At 39.6% G+C, this 22,209-nt stretch overlaps 1 protein-coding gene across 5 annotated transcripts in view; it reads right to left on the bottom strand.

Annotated features, from left to right (window-relative positions):
* Window positions 1-22,209, bottom strand: part of lpp (LIM domain containing preferred translocation partner in lipoma) — a 244,668-nt gene that overhangs the window by 173,002 nt on the left and 49,457 nt on the right. The window contains exons 1-2 of one of the 5 annotated variants that reach the window (XM_035415840.1): window positions 19,348-19,484; window positions 15,838-15,936 (exon numbers count right to left, since the gene is read on the bottom strand). Coding sequence is in view for 1 of the 5 variants with exons in the window: in XM_035415839.1 (XP_035271730.1) it covers window positions 11,329-11,333 (5 nt within the window). In the remaining 4 variants the exon portion in view is untranslated. Of the gene's footprint in view, window positions 1-11,328; window positions 11,561-15,837; window positions 15,937-17,417; window positions 17,439-19,347; window positions 19,485-22,209 lie in introns of those variants that run through there. The other 4 variants (XM_035415843.1, XM_035415842.1, XM_035415844.1 and 1 more) reach the window with 4 other exon arrangements.

Genomic DNA, 22,209 nt, shown 5'->3' with positions numbered 1-22,209 from the left:
ACACTTTGGCAACGGAACAAGAGGGTTTTGCATTTACTAGTCTGATAAAGGGAACATATTCTCACACATGAAATACCAGATAACATTCTATGCATCTCAAACAAATTTAAGCACATTTTATCATGTCTTGCTTTCAAAAATATCAGCAATAGCCCACTGTGATCCTGCTGGGCACATATTTCTTATTTGGGTTTCTTAAAACTAAAGAGTTTTATATCTGTTCAGCATCTCAAAATCTGGACTGGCAAATGTTTTCGTTTTTCCCTCTTTTTTTTTACAGAACACTACAAATCTTACAAAACCTACAAAAAAGATTGCACTAATAAACATAACTATGAATATTCCTGTTACTTGCTTTCACAGAAACCTGTTGACTGCTGATTAAGGCACAAAACAAATGTAAACTAAACCATTCAATTTAAAACCAGTGGCCAAACTGATCAAATGTTTTCAGCGCTACATAACACAAGAATAAATTTGACTGCACAGCATTGCCTTACAAACAGGCCATAATTATTTTGACAGGGGTTCTACACGGGCACCTATCAGTCTCAGCCTGGAGTCTGCAGCCATCAAATTTACCCATAATTTCATCGTAAGAAGAGTGTCCTTCCAGCCCTGCCTAATCCAAGATTCAACTGCCTGATTAATTGACCCTTGCTTCAAACCTACTCGAGTGCTAGAGGTTAATGCAACATACTCTTAATGAATGACATTTCTGCTTAACAAACCCCACACTGGGAATCCTAATGTGCACTTTGCTATGAAAAATATTGTAATTTGGAAAAAAAAAGTAGGCTAATATATTTCAAATAATTTAAACTGATAATGAAAATGTGCAGAAGGAAAGGAGAACAGAGACCACTGATCAAATAAGTTATACAAATAAATGTACTCAAAGTGCAAGGATGGAGTATCCACCATTAGCTCTATTCCACCTGCAAGGTTTTATTGACGCCTAGTTCAGGAAAATTCTTAGTTTGTGCAGGCTCCTCCCATCTGATACATATCATTAGTGAATCAGAAGGTCAGTCTGTGTTTCTCTGGGTTAGGTTCTTGAAGGACATACAGTGCCCTCCATAATGTTTGGGTCTGTACTCCACAATTTGACATTTATAATCAAACTATATATCTGGTGAAAGTGCAGATTCTCAGCTTTTATGAAAGGGTATTTTTATACATTATGGTTTCACCATGGAGAAATTACAGCACTTTTCAGACATTACATTTACACATTAGGGTGAAGGAGCGCAGGAGGTAAATCTACTGATAAAACAGAATGCATATAGGGATTGAGAGATGTCTTTTCTCTGTAAATATGTTTTGAGTTATGACTGAAATTATGATTGCAAGCATGTTTTGCAGTGTCAGTGTACACAGAGATAGGAATAGTTATAGAGTAGCTAATCTCTAACTCTATCCCTAAATCTCTTTTAGCTGCATTCTTCAACAGTGTATTCATGCTGATTAACCACTGAGCAACTCTAGACTAAATTACATACTTAATTATATGGCTTTTTATTATTCTTTTAAAATAAAATGCTTCCATTAGATCATTAAATGTTGCCTTGCATAAAAATACAGCAAGGGAATGGACTGTGAACTTTGAGGTTGGAAAAAGTCATGTTACATGTTTTTTGACAATATTGCTGTTAATAATGCACCAGGCTAACTTTTTAAAGCTGACTGATTTGTGAAGGCACTTTTAGTGCTGCTCTCTGTCATGGAATTTTTAATAGAAACTACTTTTTTGACATGACAGATGGCCTTCCTAAATGCCCGTAGTTTATGCCTTTTAGCAACTCTTTGCTGGTATCAATAATGTTTATATGATCTAAAATACTATACCAATAAAAAGGAAAGAAAAATGAAAATCCAACTTCCAAAATACAATAAAAATCCTATTTCCTTCTTAAGAAAAAGCTGAAACACAAAATAAATGTTTTGCTGTATTCTCTGTCTAAACTTACAGTCTTCAGCATTCTACAATTCTCAAAGGTATGGAATTCCTGTTTGCCATTCTGTGGCAATGAAGATTTAGTTACAAAAATAGAAAGCAATCAAACCCTTAAAATGACTGTCTTTTTAAAGCAGATAATCATCCCCTTCTTGGTGAAATCTTCTAAACTTGCCTCCTAGCTTTAATTGCTCTTGTTAATCACAATTTAATTTTTAATTGTTGACAGGGAATCTCCCTGGAACATTTCTGTTAAAATACAAATGCCAAATCTCTCGATCTATTGGGGACAGTGCAAGGAAACAAGTGAGAATAGATTAAAATGTATTATGGAACGTAGGAGTGAATCTCTAATTTGTATCCAAGTCCTCACAATTATAGTGGATTCTTCAACACTGTCTCAAGCGAGCAATTAAAAATATGCCTCAACACTTCCAGGAAATGCATCAAAATAAGCCAGGTGTCCTGGGAACAGCCAAACATTTCAACAGGAAACAAGTACAGTATGTGGGCTCTTGTATTTGGGAAGCAATTGACCAACAGCTACATTTGAAAAGGTTTGTTTGTCCCTACGTAACACTTTTAAGGGCATGTCAAACATGTTTATCCAAGTACAGTTTCATGTTTTTAAGCAACTCCATGGAAGATGCCCCAAGAGGGGTGGAAGGAGGAGCAGAGAGGGCTCCTGTCAGCTGTTCCCTCCCACAGCCGGGAAGGCCTGCAGGACCCTGGACAGCAGCAGCCCTGCGCACAGGCGAGCTCACCTGAGCCAATCAGAAATCAGCTCAGGTGCTGCTCGAACGCCCCCAAGATTGCCTTGCAGTGATATGAAGCAAAACCTCTGTGGCTTTAAAGTCAGGTGATGGAAGAGATTCAATGTGGAGCTAATAAAGGCTCGTGGCTAATAGAACGTGTCAATCTACATGTGACCGCAACTTGTGCCACTTCGTTTTTTTGTTACGTGGCAAAATATGAATGATTATTTCGTACAATACTTTGGTTTGTGACAACAGAAAATGATTTGTCAATACAATAATCGAATCTCAATTGCACAAATTCATCAAAAATGCATATCTGACTTCCAGTTTCATTCTCCATTCGGTTGACCAATAAGTTTGCATGTCAGAGGTTGTACGGTACTTGGAATTTCCTTATCTACTAAGCCACTGAAACACAACACACAAATATCACATACTGTGCTACTCGAGCCGTGAATATGTAAATGAAAGATTTTAATTGTTTATCATCAACAGTAAATGCTGAGGAACAGTGAGCTAGCTATAAAAGCTTTATAAATAATGTATAAACTTATTCCTGTCACAAAACAAAACCAATTCAATGTTACCGTTGTAATGCTTTCTAGAAGCCTTTTTAGCAAAACAATTATACAAAACATTCTCTTTCCATATACGCATAATACATGCGGATATGGAAAGATAATGTAAAAATGTTCAGAAGTACAGTACATATCAAGCCGCTCTGGATAAGAGCGTCTGCTAAATGCCTGTAATAAAAAAAAGCCAACATACATATGCTTTTATAGTATCCACTGTTATAGAAAAAAAGGCCAACTGGTCCTCAGACACTATGTGTGATTGATGAATGCAAAGACACACACACACAATAATCTATATAAAGTATATGAAGTCATCTACAAATATTTTATGTTCATAAAATTATTTGTTTAATATTAAATATATAAAGCTTCTAAATATTAGTATTATTATTATTATTATTATTATTAAATTTGGTTTTACTTTTTTTTAATTGTATAAGGCTAAACAGTATACCTTTAGATGAAGAAGAATTGAAATGCATGAATAATAAACATAATGAGAGCCTTGATAGTTGACCTTTGATCTTGGTTATGAATATGGTTCTGGCAAGCATTGAGGAAAATATGTATGTACCTTTTGATAAAGCTTATGCTAGAGTCAAGTGCAAGTTGAAAAAAAAATAATCCAAGTGTCAGTGGCTTTCACCTTTGACTTCCATCCGTTTTCTAAACCTCTTATTCTGGGTCAGGGTCATGGGGGAGCTGGGTGAGAGGCAGGAAAACACCTTGGACAGGTCAATCCATCACAGGGCACACGCACCATTCACTCACACATTCATACCTACGGGCAATTTAGTGTCCAATTAGCCAACTGCACATCTTTGGACTATGGGAGGAAACGGGAGTACCTGGCAGAAACCCACGCAGACACGGGAATAAGATGCAATCTCCACACAAAGGCCTTCGATCCAGTCTGGGTGCCTTCTTGCTATGAGATGGCTGTGCTGCTCGCTGCACCTCTGTGCCGCACTGACCTTTGACTTCTGACATTAAAATGAACCGTAAGAAAAACCGTGACCATAATGAGCATGGGAAAAGTTCCAGAAAAACACTAATTACATACATGACAAGCACATAAAATGCAGAAATTACTTGCTGCTGGACACAAGGTTTTGACATGGTGACCCGAACATTCATGGGGAGTAAGGACAAAATTCATGCCATGCTTCATCAAAATCCCCTCACTACTGCCTGTGAGAGACTGGAAATCACTTCTGCTACAGAGGGATGAACAATCTCCAAACCATACTTCCCCTATATAACAGGATATGCACAGTACATTATTGGAACTCTCCTCAGTTTTAATTTATGACAGGACAGTAGCTATTCTGCTTTACAGCATGTCAAAACACAAAAACGACTCCTCTATTTGAATCGTACAGGAATGACAGGCATATGAGAATTGGAAAATGCAGCTTTTAAGCACAGACAGAGAAAGGTCAAAATGTTTTCTGCGGCAAACGAGGTGACTAAAAATAGTGCCTGCTTCTGGTATCTTACTGTGGAAAGGGAAACCTCTGGGATTAATTCTGACATGGAAACAAGCCAATGAAATGTACAGAGAACATGTTCTTCTCAAATAAGGAGGGGGTGGTGGTTAACCTCCTAAATTGCTGGCTGGGCTGACTTCTAAATAGACTGCAACAACAAAATAGCAAAGTGGGAGCCATTCCCCCCACAGCCCGCCGTTTGTTTCTGATATTCATTGAACCAATTACGACCTTAGAATTTGTGTTTAGGTCACACACACACACACACACACACACACACACACACACACACACACACACCTGCACACAGGCACACATACACACACAATGATCTTCAATCAACATCCGTCCTTCACTTTGACTCCTAGTTCAACTGTTCTAATAGCAACCGTTTCTTATCTACAATACTGTAGAACCATATACAAAATAAGCTTGTCAAACTGCGTTCAATAAAAAAAAAAAAAACACCTTTATTCTGTCAACGTGAATGACAAATTTTGAATTTTGAATGCAGCTCCACATTAAGTTCTATAACTATACTACAGAAGGCATTTCAAAGGTTTCAGTCCTCTCTTATCTCACAAACTAAACCAAAAAAAACATTAGGCCAGCAAGGAACTCAACAGAGCACAGTCAAATTGATTTTTAGCCATGTTTGCCTACATTACAAGACCTGCGACAGCAATTAAAACATTACATCTTCTAAAAATGCGCTCAAAGATTAATGTATGATTCAATGTTAAACTGGAAAGATTTTTTTTTTAACAAAGCAGTTTCCCTGTGACACAATCTTCAGTGCAAAACATCACATCTGATCCTGCAGGAAGAACTAAATATGGGTGAACACTTAAAAGCAAACAGGGTAGGTACCCTGAAGGTAAAGAGTGTTGGATGCACATGCCTCGTGTACCATCAAGCGAAAGGTAATTAGATTAACGTACCACACTATCATTAAAGTTGACTACGCCATTCCTCACAGCTACATTAAATCCTATTACTTCTACCTTTTCCTGCTGTTTTCCTTCATGGAATTGGAAAAAGGCATTAGCATGCAAACTGCCGGTAACCATTTTGTGCCAGGGCAGCAGTCAGAAGTGTTGAAGTGGGTCAGACGTCAGAGGCGATGACACACTTCTTGATTGCTGAAAAGTTCTTTAAAGTGAAAATTCACGGAACTTCATTAAAAACAACAAGATATAAAAAACCAGCCACCTCTTAGGCACGACCCTAAACAGAGCAGTAAAATTCAAAATGGCATGAGGTCAGGGAAGCAAAGGCCTATTTGTCCCTCATTTTCTCAGTGTCTCTAGGTGTATGCTTAATTGTATCATTTTAAAACCCACTATGAATGGTTGCGCTGGCACTTTTTTGTATTAGTGGTGAATCAAACCTCATGCATGGACATCTATGCAAATCTGGACTAAGCTCTGAACACATACTGTATGCTTAGCGGTTACAAGAAATTCTCTAAAATACTTTGCAGTGAAGTGAAATTACAGTATCACAAAAAAATGAATATTCAGCAAATAGCATGGCAATATGGAATTGACAAGTCCACTGAAACAGGTGATATCGTTGATAAAACAAGCAAGTCTACAAACTCATCAGATCAGATCAGTTTTTCAGATATCTCAGAACATTGCAACTGCCACTTCCTTTTTGTTCAAGCTCAAATGCTTAAAAACACATAGGTAATGAACAACGCATGGAAACTCCTGGGTAAATGAATTACAGTAAGTTCATGGAAAGCAGGTCTGGCTCATCCATTAATTAAGCACAATACATCCCAGCATGCATAGCAATGTATAAAAAGTCTCCACAGGCCTAGTTGTCTATAAATATGCTAATGTAGCTGGAAGAAGAGGGGTTATGGTTGGAGCACCTTTGGGTGAGGACTTGGAAGCTTGATTTGGGTGAGGACAGTGACTAAGGAAGCTTGATTTTCTGATGTTTTACAAGTCACAGGGAGGGAAAAGATATCAGCAGCAACAGGGGAAGGAAGCACATGCCCCTTGATGGTGATGTCTTTACACAGAAAAAAAGGCAAGAAACCACAAGATTTTATCCTGCAGCAAGTAGCCACTTTAATCAAAAATAGTGGAGGGTGGCCCAATACTCTAATATAACACCACTATACATTGGGGTATTTTTAATACATTTTTTCATTTGCTACATGCACAATAGCACAAAAACTGTCAATTGAGGAGAGATCATATGAAAATGCATACTCTCCAAAGCCAAGTGCTGCACTTTTTCAGCATTCAATCCTCCACCTGAGCTACTGAGCTGTTGGACTAGAGGACTGCATTTCTGACACCGAAGCCACACATCCTCAAACAAAAAGCTAATTTGTAAGCGCCTACAATCATTTTCAATGAAAGTCGATTCGTCGCGTCCGCAAGGCATGTTGGGATAGATGGCATAACGAGGCAAGCCGGCGGAACGACCGGAAGAACGGGGAACGCGGCGTGACAGCCAATCAGATTAAAGATCTGACATGGAAATTGGCCCCATCTTAAAATGTTATTACGTCCACGAGCGATCGATTGTGGGAGGTGAGAGGGATGCCATCTCGTCAGGGAGGACGTGCGGCTTCACCCTTACGCAGCGGATGCTGGCAGTGCACAGGTGCCTGATTACACGGGTGAGTTCTTATCCCGCAGACTGGGACACGGTCCTGAGGGACTCGCAGTGACAGTCGAGGATGGATCCAAACTGTGGGGTGCCCTGCTTCACGGCAGTGCTGTTGCTTTTGCTCCGCACGCTAGCAGGCGTCTGTGTACTTGATCTGGGGTTGTGAAATTTGCACACTCACAACAAAACCCAAAAGTGAGGCATCTAAAATTAAGCTATATTACACAACATAAATTATTCAAATTATATGGACTTCCTTCGGCAGTGTCCAATTTGGCCGTGCATTCTGCTCAGTTTAGAGGGTGCTATTTTGTGGGATCCCTACCACATATTTTTTCCATCGTAAATGGCAACTTAGGTTCTTTAGAACTGATAATTAAAATATGCATTATTTCATATTCTCAAAACCATTCTGCAAACATTTTGTGAATAAGCAGCAATAAACAAGAATGTGTGAGTGTGGCCAAGGTATTCACCTAAGGCAGCATTCCCCATCCATTAGTACAGAAATAATGACAAACTCTCAATGAAGAGTTTATTTTTATTGTTAATAATAACACCATTTTATGTGATTCACAGTTTGGTTTCAGAGCCCAGCATGGCACTACTTCAGCTGCCTTAAAGGTCATGTATGACACAAAACTTTAATTTAACAGTTAACAAGAAACACATGCGCCTCCCTGATTTAGCTTCTGAAAAGCTTCTGATACAATAGATCACAGAATTCTTATCTGACAATTCAAGACTATTAGTCTGAGTGACTCACGTGGTTTTAAGATGACCTCAAAGAAAGAACTTGGCATACAGGATATCACTCAAAGGCATTACGCAAGATTCACAAAATATGCATAAAGGTGTTCCACAAGGATTCATTTTAGGGTCAGTTTTTTTTAACCTCTAAATGAATAATATCTGTGCAGAATGTAGATAATTATAAATATCACTTATTTTTCCTGCAAAACATTTACATTCCTTTTAGCTCTAGACTATGGTGCCTTATCTATACAGTATGCATGCAACTGAACTTTTAAAAAACCTTTAGCCTATGTATTGTGTTGCACAAAACTGTTGTTATACACTGTACATCATGTGGTTCCGTTTACCAGGTGTATCTTGCAAGAAGGTCAAAATTCAGACTAATGTGGCAAAATAAAGATCAAATGACATGAAAAATAAAATAAATACAAGAACTGTTTGTTCATTACACAAAACCATTTTTTTCATACTACATGTGGTTGTATGGGTATTGAAGCCAACATTCACTAATTAGCAATTGGTATGAGTAGAATATAGTTAAATACAGTATTCCTGGATTTTCAATTCACAGGAAACATTATCCAGGGAAAGCGGGTCATCTTATGTATCTGTGGAATATTATGTGTGCAATGCCTCATCAAGAATGGTTCTCAGAACTCAGTGTTTTTTTTTTTTTAACATGGCATATTCCATTCCACAGTTCGATTATAATGACACATTCAAGAACATTCAAGCGTGTACATCAAGATATCCAAGATAGCAAAGGTACTAACATAATTCAACTGTCATATTTAAATAAATAAAAAATATTGGCAAATGTCTTTTGATTTGTTGAAAGAGGGTAGTCTCTTGTAGAGCATCTGGTAAAACGTATTTTGCTGTAATCTGATTTGTGGTGGTGGATCTCTGGCACATGATTTGGTTGGCTGACAGTTTATCCTTCTTTTCAAGCATCCAGCACAGACACTTTGTACCCCCTTCCCTCCCATCATGTACTTCCTCTTCTCTGTCACTCTTAACACAATTTGCTTCAGTGGATAACAATGGATTACTTTATGTAGTATGCGCTTCCACATGTGAAAGGGATTTATTGTTGGCTAGCACTTCACAATGGGTGAAACTGAACATTAAATGTGTTAACGTTAAAGAGGCAAATTGAAAAGGTTGTCTGGCCATGGTTAATGTTTACTTTTACAAAACGTGTGATTTAGAGGGTGATATGCAACGTGTTACTGCCAATAAGCAGTGTTTGGTTGGCTCATTGTCTACCTTGCCTAAAATTGCTTGCAATTTAGCTTGCTAAAAAGTATGTTCTAGTAATACGTTGTATATAATTTATACTGTATATACAAGTTATATAGCTACCATAATGCATTCTGCAAGCTAGCTATATTGCTAACTAATGTGTTCTTCTTTGTAACTACCACATCACTGTAAAACTTTCATATGCCGCTTGAATCAAATTCCCTGACGCATATGCTGAATATCACTGTATGAATAAATTACTTTTTTGGAATCATATTAGTGGTCATAGGAATGGTGTTTTATCTTATTCAGCTTAAATGTGGCTGCAAATTGCAAGAAAAAACTATACAGCCTCTTTTTATTCATTAAACCAACCATCATCACTCAATGTATTCATTGCATCATGGTATCTATCTAGATTTAAAAGATACACTCCATTTAAACCAATTATTGTGAGGCTAATAAAAGCACATTTACACCAATGGTGTAAGCTATCCAGCCAGCTAATGTGTCATTATATAACTACCTTGATTGCTGCAATCGATTACGTATTTAACCTTGGATATACACACAAGACAGTCACAATAATGGTATTCTAATCATTCCTCACGGCTTGCTACCTAGCTGACACTTTTCCCCTAAGTCTATTTGCCTCAGTTATGTCCAGCAAAGTGGGGTGATGTTCTAGAGCTCTGTGCAACTACAGCAGCCTGTCAATCGGCCGTTCTCCCAGGTACGTTTGAACACTTTCAGAACCTCAGGACCTTTGGACACATCAAGCGGTGTTTTGCCGTTCGTAACCTGGAAGTAGTTGTACTAAGGAAGTAAAGACCAGGCCTTACTTCAGTGTGTGCATTATTTACAGCAGTACCACCAGAAATGTTCTGGCTTTTGAATTTCCATCACCAATCGGTCTCACGCCCACACGAGCCTTAAATTCATCTGAACTATTAACTCTCCGTTGGTTTATTAGCAGAGCGTGTCCCCAAATTTAGGCAGCGCTACACCACATTTCAGTGTGATTTGTCAGGCTCAAATCAGCCCGATGCCAGGTTCCATAAGGGGGGCAGAGAGAAAGAGCAATGACAAAACTATGCCCAGTATGGTTCTGCCCCAAATATCTTGAGCTTTTGGCCTTGTTTGGCAGCTGTCTTAGCTCACTCTTTACCCTTTTATTCAGGGTTTTATATTAGACAATGTACCATTTTATACGTTATGTGATGATGTCCTTCCTAATAAAGTCAGGAATAGACCAACAGGTAAACCACATTTCTTTCAAATAAAGTGAAGCCAAAGAGTTCATTCTGTAATTTTCATGCCTTTTCACACCAGCAGTACATTACATTTTATTGTTAGAAAATGCCGGCATGTCCTTAAACCATGAACCACACCAGTACAATGTAAATTTATAAGTATCCATGGCATAAAAATAAAAAAAAAACAAGGTGATCATATCAAACCAGCAAGTATTTCTTTCTGACATATATCAAGATTTTCCCATAACAAGTCAAAGTATGCAAAAATAAATCTTTGGGCTTTGAAGATTAAGCCTATCCAAGAACCTGCAGTGATATGATATAAAAAATAAACAATTGATTTTCTTTCTATCAAGGTGTCTGCAGCAGCTGATATCCTTGATCTGCAAAGTCAAATTAAAAAATGGCGATAACTAAAATGCAAATAAGGAGGCACAAAGCAGATTGAGCACCCGCAGAAGTACCCAACTTAAATAGATTCTCCTCTGTCAACTACAAGGCAGCCTGGTAGAGTTAGTCATGCCATGGGCACATGGACGCACATACACAAGCACACGCTTGTGTGCCAACAAATGACAACATCAACACCATCAACCTTCCAGGCCTTTCGAGAACAAAGTGGAGAGGTTATGAGGAAAGCAACATGTTACTTACATCATTTGGTCTTTTAAAATGTCTTTCTTTCAGGGACCGTACTCCAGAAGATCCTCACCAAAGCCCTCTGCCTAGCTTCTGCTTTAAGTGACTCACCTCCCTTCTTCCACCCTACTTGAACAAGCATTGCGGAGGTAAACATTCCCAAATATGGAGAAATTTGAGAAGATTGGGGCAAAGTCAGTACAGCTTGCTTTTAGTGAGGAATGACACTTTTGTACGCCAAGGTCATAACGGAGCCAAAAATGCGGTTCGCAGAGTTCATGCAGAATAACTGAGATAATAGCAGAAAAGGAGCCGGACAAAGTCTGGCTTCCTAGGCAGAATTAAAATAGACCTGCGCACACTACTACTCAAACACATGGCACAATTAGGGGCACAGAGTTCTCACAGTGAAATCTGGCGTGGACAGAAATGTCAGGGCATCCATATTCTCAGCTCTGTGCTGCTCTCTGAGGATCCAAACGACTACGAGAACAGGTACGGTAAGACAGCCCCACACACATGGCAACACACACGCGTGCATACATACATACACACACAAACACACACACACACACACACACACATATACACGCACAGCACACAAGCAGCAAGTTTTCTGGGTGACTGATGTCTGCCCTCCCCTGTGCCTCGCAGAATTAGCACTAATGGGGAGACCGCAACGCTACTGGAACGCGCAGTCATCAGGGACAGCCCAAATATGGGAGCTGGCACCACTTTCGCAGAATCAATCCAAAGTCTCAGGCTGCCATTAGGGCCGTCTTTTCATCATTAGGCCATCAAACACTTGGCAATCGAGGCACCGTTCTAGGGATTTGCGCTCGCCTCCGGAATGCCAGTTTGTTTGGCACGCCGGTGCCTACTGATGCTCATTATGAAATGACTCAGGCTGGCTCTTACCACAGGCCTGATGTACAGGGGGGGGCTGGTGGTGACGGCACAGCTTTCTCTATGACTCTTTATGTGGGAAACTGCGGTATGTCACTACTTATTTCTATGTCTATTCGTGTTCCAATGCTATATGGCACTCCGTCACCTCTTCTCCTTTACCGGTCACACATCTGGGCATGGCTGCCAGTGACTGATGCCATGTGTCATAACCCCAGTGAGATATGCTGCTGAAGGCTCATCAAGTGACAAAGGGGGGGAAAGAGTAATCTCTTCTAGTATCCTTCACACAAAGTCAAATTCAATTACTTTACTTTCTCCTTTTAGGTCTATAATGCCTTCTCAGTGGTCACGGGATTTAATACGGCTTATGAACTCACCTTCAAAATGAAGCGTTTCAAAACGAATAAAGTTGAACCTCTGAAGATAACTTGTACCGTGCGCAACATCCTTCTTAAATTACAATATCCCTGAAAGACTGTGGTCTTACTTAACTAATATTCTGAAAATGGATGTCTCTTTTGCTTTACAGAAACTTCCGTTTTCCAATGAGAACATCAACAACACCACAAATGGATGATATACCATCTACAGTCGTTATGCCAATTTCTCATACATAGTTTGCTAACGTGTCGCTCATAGCAGCTGGGGAGGGGGGGAAGTGGTATTTCAGTCGTCTGGCAGAATCAGCACATCCCATATGCTTCTCATCATCGACTCCTTCATCTGTAGCTCATTGCTACAGTGATTCGCGGCCGCATAAACTGCAGTTCAAAGACTGGTGTGCTGCAGTTCACTTTGATGCTATCTTGTTTTTATACTCTCATGTACACGACCAAAGAGAAGTAACAGATATCACACCGAGCCTTCCTGAGTGACGGCTGATGACACTGTAGGGCTCCTGGCTCACGTCCTCCATCCTCTCACAACAGCGCTGTCGTGTTGTCACTCGTCTTAGAAGTCATCGTTCGATCGCAGACGCGCTAATTACGATAGCGAGCATGCGACCAATCGTGTTTAACATGTAGTAGATTTCTTTTATGAGAACAGCATCTTTGCACACGAACGCTCCGCCGTTTGGAAGCCTTCCTGCGGGGGGCACAGTCCAAGCGCTGTTTAAAGTTTGGAGCTCCCAAGAGGTTCCCAGGGTTCTGAACCGGTACTGCAAACGGGTCCCAAAGGTTTTTCAATGGGATATAAAACTGGTGACAAACTTCTGCAAAAATCACACCCTCATACGCGAAGCTCAGTTTCAAATCATTTGGGCACTTTAGGTCAAAGGGCGTTGCTCAACATATGCATGCATGTACATTTGTGGAGAGGAAATCTCGACTGCTAGCCTGTGTACGCATAGCTATTCCAGTGACATAATGGCATTCCAGTCTCTCGCTCGCAGACAGAAGTGTATGTACTGTACACATGCCAGAACATCTGCTAGTTCCCATTTTTCAGTGAGCACACCGTTTCCAAAATGGTATGTAGGGGTAAGGCCAACGCATTCCTCTTATCAACACAGAGAATGATGGTGTGATACTGTCCATAAAGAGAAACAAAATTTAAATTTAGATATGGGTTATTATTTTTATTATTATTTATAATGCAGAACAAAGTTATGACATTTTTTAAATAACTCTGTTATAGTGTGATAAAATGATGATAAAAGACCAATGTCCCCGTGTTCAGGTGGGTTTCCTCCAGGTAGCCTACTCCAGTTTCCTCTCAAAGTCCAAAAACATACAGGTTAAGTGAGCTGGAGATGCTAAATTGGTTGTGGGGGTGAGTGTGTGAGTGTGTGTGCAGGTTCACCCTGCAGTGGAATGCCTTGTGCCCAGTGCATGCTGGGATAGGCTCCATCCCCACAACAACCCTAAATTGGACAAGTGGATGTATTTCTGGATGGAAAAGACAGATACAGTTTCAGTCAATAAGCAAAGAAAGGCAAATAAATTCTTTTTTCAGAGTTATCCTGTATGCCTTTGTGTGTTGGTTATAGTCAGATGCATAACTTGTGCATTTTTCATCTTTAAGAAGGTTTAAAGATGAAAAAAGAACTCTAATAAGGAACACATATATTGCTATAAATAATGAACATACTATAGAATGCTATCATTAGGAATTTAAATAAAAAATGGACATACTTCTATTAAATAAACCCACATGTTAAAACCCCAAAGGAAGATATTTTACATAATAATGATACAGTAGGCTAATAGGTGTTACAATGTCACAACTAGACAGGTGTAGTGATTAAAATAGAAGGCCAATTAAACTCTCCTCTGCTACAGTCAGTAAGATAAAAGAACAACAGTGAAGGTTAGGATTTTAAAGTGCTCCACTACCACCCAGAGACCACCCCAGAGCTTCCGATCCATAAATAATCTCATCCAGAAGAAAAAAAAGACACAAGACCTCTCTTCCTAGAGGGACCATATTACCTAATCAAAACTGACCTTTACATCCAGAGAGATTACAGACCAGAATTATCTCCAGGAAAAAGGTTAAAAGAAACACTACCCTCTGTGGACCTCGATAGTGCGCCATGCTTCATGTTACAATGCGGCGTGCTTTATTTCAACTTTATGTACCACTGAAAACGGACTTTTGGATACTTTGGAATAACTTTCAGTAATGCAAATTACCTAGGAAAAAAACTGAATCTAACATACCACACCAAACAAAAATTTATAATCTCACCCTGCTGCAGACCAAGTCTGTTTGTAAAGAGTTGTAAAATTTCAATCAAGTTTTCAGTAAATGCTTTCAATAAGGGTAACAATCATGAACATCTAGAAGCATTTCATTTTTTACATTTTTTTGTCAAACAGTGTTTAAATTGTCTTCCACTTTTGCATTGAGAGCATTTCATTAAAAAAGTATAGCAACTAAGAAATGTTTCAACTGGCTTTGGCTACTTTGCTAAAGAAGGCAAAGTGCCTAGTGCCTGCAGTGGGAAATGTCTGGTACTGCGAGACTTTTGCAGAGTCCCCTGCCTGAAGCAGTATATTTTACCCTGGAAGCAGCTCGCTCAGTCAGTCAGGACAGTTGTGATGATCATTTGTAGGGATTCTTCTTCAGTTCACAGCGATTAACAGCCACTAAATACATTTTTAAAGAGCCAAGGTTTTGACCCTGAGAAGCAGTGCATTCAAAATTCAATGCTTGACAGCAAGCACAACACAAGGCGACAAAATATGACTAGCGCCGTCAACTTCTGACTGCTACTTTGCACATTACAAAGAAGCACTCACTGCAACAAAGTCTGAGTTATTGCATACTTTCTCCTGTATGACCACTGTAGGAAAAAAAGCATTGCACTAATATGCTTTCTAGAACATTACGGAACGGCATCTGATAAAAACTGGAGAACTTCTATCATTAACACTTGATGTACAACTATATGAAACTGTAACACTGCCAGTTAATAAATGGCTAAATGCATTGTGGTTATTTAAGGACAAAGAAAAGGAGATTACATAATTAGGTGAAGCACAAAGGCGTTCCGTTTAAAGTATAGGCTACGTGGATCAGCGACAGTCACTGGAAATATGAGGAACTTGCCTCCAGGTGTCCATGAGTGTCATGGCAACAGGGCCGCAGGATCAGCAGTGGGTTACATACCTCTTTCCCTCTCTGCACGTCTGGTTTATGGGTCGAAATAGCGGCGTACTTCTCTCTCTCTCACCCTCTTCCTCTGGAGTTGGCTAATGCTCAATCAGCCTAAAACAAAAATCCCCACACTCATTTACACCCATCTGAAGGTGCTTTAACAGAACCTTGTGTAAACGTAGGCTGATGTTCAGCTTATCACTTGCACAAAGCAGCACAGGCTTGTAACACTATATAAGTGTGCATGTGCGTGTGTGTGCATCTTCGTGTGCCTTTTGAGATGGCCCTCTAGCTTTACTTGGGTGCTCATGTAAATTGCAGCCCTCAACAAACCGTTGTGACCCTAAATGTAAAAGTGTGGAACTGTGATTTTCCGAAAAAATCTTATTTAATTCTGAACTGAGGAACATGTGCCATTTTGGCATGATACGCAAAATATGATGTTATGCTTGCATAAAGAAAAGGGGGGTAAATTTCACTCATCATTTTGAAGGTGAAAAACCCTCAAATCCTGTGCCCAGACCTGGGTCAAATACGTATTTGTTTTGGATTCAAATACTCTGAGCTCTTTTGGACCAAGTGGTACTGAATCCACCTCAACTCCTGTCAATTTTGCACTGCACTGACTCATTAGGTTTCTTCTCACTTATGGTTCATGTTTACCTATCCTTTCGTCCAGCGACAGAAGGCACTTCTCAGTACCACTTACAACCTTATGATTGTATTCCACAAAGTAACACACACTGAAGGATTTTAACCCTCCTCAGATAAGCAGCCACTTGCATATTTTCAGTGTGCTTTAAAATTCATTGTATATAATGCAATTTAATAGCATTTCACACAGGTGGATCTGAAGCCCACCACAGCAATGTGCTATGTACACAGTGGCCTGCAGGTTCTGAGTGGCCCGTATTCCCTGTTATGTTCCTGTAGACTGCGTCTGAAGACTCCATTAAAACCCGCTGAGATCAGATGGATCACTTTAAAGGGAGGCTTGGCACAGCGGAGGCAGCTGCAGTCTTAACTTTCACTCAGAGCTGTCAAAAGATGTCCTTTTTCTGAAGTTTAAAGGGAAGCTCAGCTCCCCCTTACTCAAGTCAAATGTGTGCGAATGACACACAAGCATTCGGGTTTGATGGCATAACTCTAGGGGGTCGTGCTGTTATCGATTTGAAACGCACATCAATATGAAAATGTACATGCATCTGAATTTAAATTAGACACTTCGGTTGAGCAATTTTCCCACACAAGACAGAAACAACTTCTGTACCGAAAAAGGAATCATTTAAAGAGTATGCAACTTTGGCTAAGTTGCTGTAGGAGCATCCATGCAACAACACACAACAGCAGAACAATGAAAGGGCTCTACACAACATTTTTTTCCCAGGAGTACAGTGCTCCTAAGTTGAAACATTTAGGAGCACACTAATGTATCTTAATTAGTAGATGTGGTCCTAATTCAAATTTCCAGTTAGCACCCATCAGTTTTCAGCAGCACATGGCCCTAAAATGGGAGCCCTGCAGAACCCCGAGTGATGTTTGAGATACCGTTAAACCTCTTTCACACTGCTGCAAAAAGTGCTTACTGTCACCTTTGCCACGCTGCCGGGACCGCCTTTTCCGGTTTTCTACAGCCAGGTACGAGCCAGCGACCACGCAGTCAGCTTGAATGGAGTTGGTGGGTTTCCAAAATGTCTATAATGCGCACGCTCGTGCAATGAATGATAAGCTGAAAACACGGACTGGTTTCGCCAGTCGCAGAGCTCAGAAAAGTCTGCTGCTGCAACTATTTGCCCTCTCGTGCAAAAGTTGTTGAAAATGATTGAAAAATAAAAATAAAATCAATCTCTTGCATTTCACCCAAAGTCAAATATTGTCAGTTTACATTTCTCAGCCCTCATTCTGAAGACTGAGGTGAGAAAAGGCTCAAATTAGCAATTTAAACACTGCTCGGAAAGCCAAGAGACCTACTGAAAACAACTAAATCTTCAAATTCATTCTAAGGGTCTCAAGAATGCTTTGATGGGGAAAATGGAAATCAAAAGCTTTTGAAAATACTACTTTAATATGCATACATATAAGTGCACATGGTTGAAGGTGGGTCTATGAAGTGCAATGTGAACAGTGGAAAATAAGCTTTAGTTTTGTTTAGTTCATTTACAGGAGAGATTTAGCGTCTGCAAAAGGGTAACTTTTGGCTTTTATTCCAAATCATCAAGGCAACACATAAAAGACATCCTGGGCATATCACAAAGCATACAATAGATTCTGAAGACAATGTAACTCCTGTACCTAATTTTAGCACTCACTAACAACATAAACAAGAACTTTCAACACTGTAATGTGCAGAGTTTGCATAGGATAAATGTTAATCAGGACTGCCTATAATTTTTTACATTTAGTAATTCTGTCATTTCAGAAAAGAAAACGTGTTCCCTGCCAAAAAATTTACGAAGAATTACAAATATTTACATCTCTATAATTACAGGCAATCCCACATTTCTGCTCACCTAGACTGGTACTGGCCCTCCCAATAAGTGTTGAAAACTCTTGCTTTTGTTATTCGGTGCTAAAATAGAATAGAGAGTCGCACTGTCTTCAGAACAAACTTCACAAGTATACCCTGCTCAATCACTCCATTTACAACAACAGACACACAGACACGCACACACAAAACACAGGCGATTGGTAGACCTATATAGACGGCTGAGAAGTTAAACAGCGCTTATTTGTTGCATTATCGGCCTGTCCATCATATTTCCAATAATGAAGCTGTTAAACTTGCCGTGTTAAAAATGTACATGTCAAGCATCAAAAAGAGTTATAGGTTTAAGGGGGCGGAGACTCAGCAGATAACAGCCGTTCCTGAGCACCGTTACTTTTAAGACACGGTAATAAGCTGCTCTGAATAAATTATTTACGCAGTGAACGGAGTTACCAAACCACATTTTAGGTCGTAAACTCGTCGTTCGCATTCTGTCGTAGTTTAGTATTTCCTGTAAAGAACGCAGCGTCCAAAGCTGCCAACGCAAAATAAGCAGTAAAAATATTCATACAGCCGAGTATTCACGCTGTCAACTCACTTCCGCGTTCCAGCGCAGAAATGTTGAAATAAAATAATATTGAATATATTTTGTATTTTCAAGAATAACAAATGACAATAAAATGACCAACTATGATACACATCTATCCACAGAACACCGTCAAGTCACACTAATAAACACAAAAATCCCAACTTTTAAAAACATTTCTAACACGCTTCTGTTACGTTCAGAAATGAAAAACTAACTAGCAAGGTCCCTATTCGCTGCTGCATGTCCCCGCCATACATCGAAAGACTTAACATCGTATTACTGAATCACCTTGGTGAAGAATAACACCAAGCAAAAGTGCACGCAAAGAGAATCAGGAGCAAGACCTGCTGCATATTTGAGGAGGTTGCATCGCAACCTTGGTACAGGCCACATAACTGATAATGAACCGCCCCGCGGATATTTTGCAAGAACTCTTCGTTTCTCTTACCTCGCTTTCTAAGAATCAATGAGTTTCAAATCCCACAAAAATGAAACTTCTTTTTTTCTCCAAAAATTCTGAGAGCGGCAGGCAGTGACGTCATCGCTCTAAATTCCAGAAGAGAGAGACATCCTGAGTACCGAAATTTGCCCATGTAAGGTAGTACACACTGGATTATCTCTCTTCCTGACCTCGGTATTTTCATTTTTGTACAAAGTCAGCATTTATCGAATAATACTTCAAAGCTCATTTTTCGGTAACTAAGCGTAGCTATCCTATAACATAGAGACCCTGTCCATAACTGTTTTTTTTTTTAAATTACAATGAATGACTAACGATCACGCATTTCTTTTCCAAAACAAGACACAACGAACAACATGAGTAATATATGCAAGTTTAAAACTATAGACAATTCAGGCGGGTCATTTTTCATACCGTGGCGTGATGTTTGGTGAATTTTGTTTGAACCAAATAAAAATAACTGCCATGCAGGGTATTTTCAATGATTAACCGTATACAGGTTGTTGGTGCTTGCAGGGCATGAAATGGAATTTAGCAATATTGATCCCAGCGGTTGAATGTTTCCTTCCTGTGAAATTAAGTCAAATTGTCCTCTCATAAATAAAGAGGTTAGCATTTCAATTTCAGACATTGGCACCAACACAAGTACAGGTTCAGTGACCTCGTGTTGCGCACAGTTGTTGAGAATTTATGCTGTTGAAAAATTAATTTGGCATCTAAAGGACATTGCTGACTTTATGCAGCATAGACAAGGCCTGTACATAAATACTAGAACAATTGCTAATTTCTCAGGAAATACAGACTCTTAATAGGTAGCATCATTCAGTGGAAGGGGGTCAGTTCAAAGAAGGTTCTCTTTTGGCAAGCTTGACTGTGTTGCCGATTAAGTGCCTTCTTTGCCTGTGTGGGTATGCAAGGGATGAAATGACCAAAAGTGATACTCTTGTTTATTATCAAAGCTCAAAAGGGAATGAAATAATGGGAGTCATTTGTGTCAAGCATTTGTTTTTCATTATTGCATGCATGTACTGGCTGTAGATCACAAATAGAATTGACCCGCCAAGAATTTTGGGGTCTGGAATCATCTCTGTAAATTGTGATACTATGGATGGGCTATGCAGAGTGAATGAATGCTGATGTTTGCAATTCAAGGAGGAATTTGCATTTTCAGTATTCGGTTCAAAGATAACATACATGGATTTGATTTATAAACGTAGTATATTACTATAATTTAAATTCAGAATAGTGTCATGAACGTTTGTGCCTACAACCACGCAAGGTGACCATCATTCCAGGTCTTGGGTGTACCACGTCCTCCCGTTCTCTGGAACGCTGTCATCATCTATTGGGAACCTGGAATTTTTGATTTTCCAAAACTGGAAACACTGGGAATTTAAACCTTGCGAGGTTTCACCCAAAAACATTTGGCATGGTACTAGGTGCAATTTGGAGGGGTTGAGGTTTTCACAGAACCCTAAATTTGCCCTGAATGTAAATGAGGTGGTCTTGACGCCGATCCCTCAAAAAGGTGGCGTGATTTTAATGGAAGACTTCAGAAATGCAGACGACTTCTGGATTATAATGGAGGGAAGAGAGACAAGGAGTCAAAGATGAAGCAGCTTTTGCCACCAAACTCCATCAAATAGGACACTTTCTAAACTCAGTTCCCACAACCAGAGAATATAGATTACACTTCAGGAAAAAGGTGCGTTAGATATTGTTAGAACAGTCCCTTTCTTGTCGTTTACAAAAGGATCAGTACATTAGTATAACTGAAATCACTGGTGGCACCTTCATACTCATACTAAAATGCACTTCCAGGTGGAAATCCAATACCTAAGAAAAGGTGGTTCATTTAAGTGGAAAACAAATTCAAAATGATATCAGTAATTTGACCTATTCTGTGTAGAAGGGTATTGCATCTATTTAGAACAGTGTCACATTAACCTTGATCAATTCTGATTGTCCTCAAATACTGTGGAAATGCTTTAATGTTCTTGAAATGTTTCTAATGGGTTGCTGAGTCTCCTTTTATGTGCATTAATTTCACGAGCGGTTCCATAGTGTACGGCTTCACCATCCAAAAGTCTAATTAAACTTAATAAAGCAAATTCATTTCAGTGTTATTGTTCACCGGGTCTCTACGTCAAACCAAATGACATCAGTATCCAATGCATCAATTTCTGGCGCAGTTAAATTCTCTCTCACTCTTTGCTTTAAAACACTGAATAAAATGGGTCTGACAGTTAACACTCAACTGCTTGGCCAAGGAAAAAAAAAAAGAAACAGATTGAAGCTTTTTTTTGTCTAAATGCTACATCTGTCATCATGTTAATACCTCCAGGAAATACAGTGCTCAAATAGCTCATAATCCCCCACCAATATATATTATCAAAGTATTTTTGAAAGGAGAGGATTTTCACACAGACGCTGTGGCTGGATGAAGAAAATGAAATCCACCTCTTCGTGTTCCCTGCCTTTAGGAGACTGGTCCAGCAGTAGCAGCATAAGAGAGCAATAAAGTTAACTTCACTGATCTCCCAGGACACATTTTTCAAAAATGATTACACCTCAATACCCACTATCCACTGGCTAAATAGGCCTGTGTAGCCCTCCAACCCGAGAAAGTTAATGCACAATTGTCTGGAGACTGCGCCTTAACAGCCACAATCGCTATGAAATCTGCCATTTTTCCTGGCATACGTGCGCCGAGCTGGAGACACCGAGAGGAATCATTAACAGAAAATGACCCCACACAAATGAAATGGGCATAACCCTTAATGAGCAACGGCACAAGCACTAGAGTATGCAGATATACGACCACAACATGCAGCGTGTTAAAAATAAAAC

This window comes from Anguilla anguilla, chromosome 4, assembly GCF_013347855.1.
Source record: "Anguilla anguilla isolate fAngAng1 chromosome 4, fAngAng1.pri, whole genome shotgun sequence".
Lineage (NCBI taxonomy): Eukaryota > Metazoa > Chordata > Actinopteri > Anguilliformes > Anguillidae > Anguilla > Anguilla anguilla.
The sequence above is the reverse complement of the archived record's forward strand: the minus strand, read 5'-3'. Positions and strand labels throughout refer to the sequence as shown.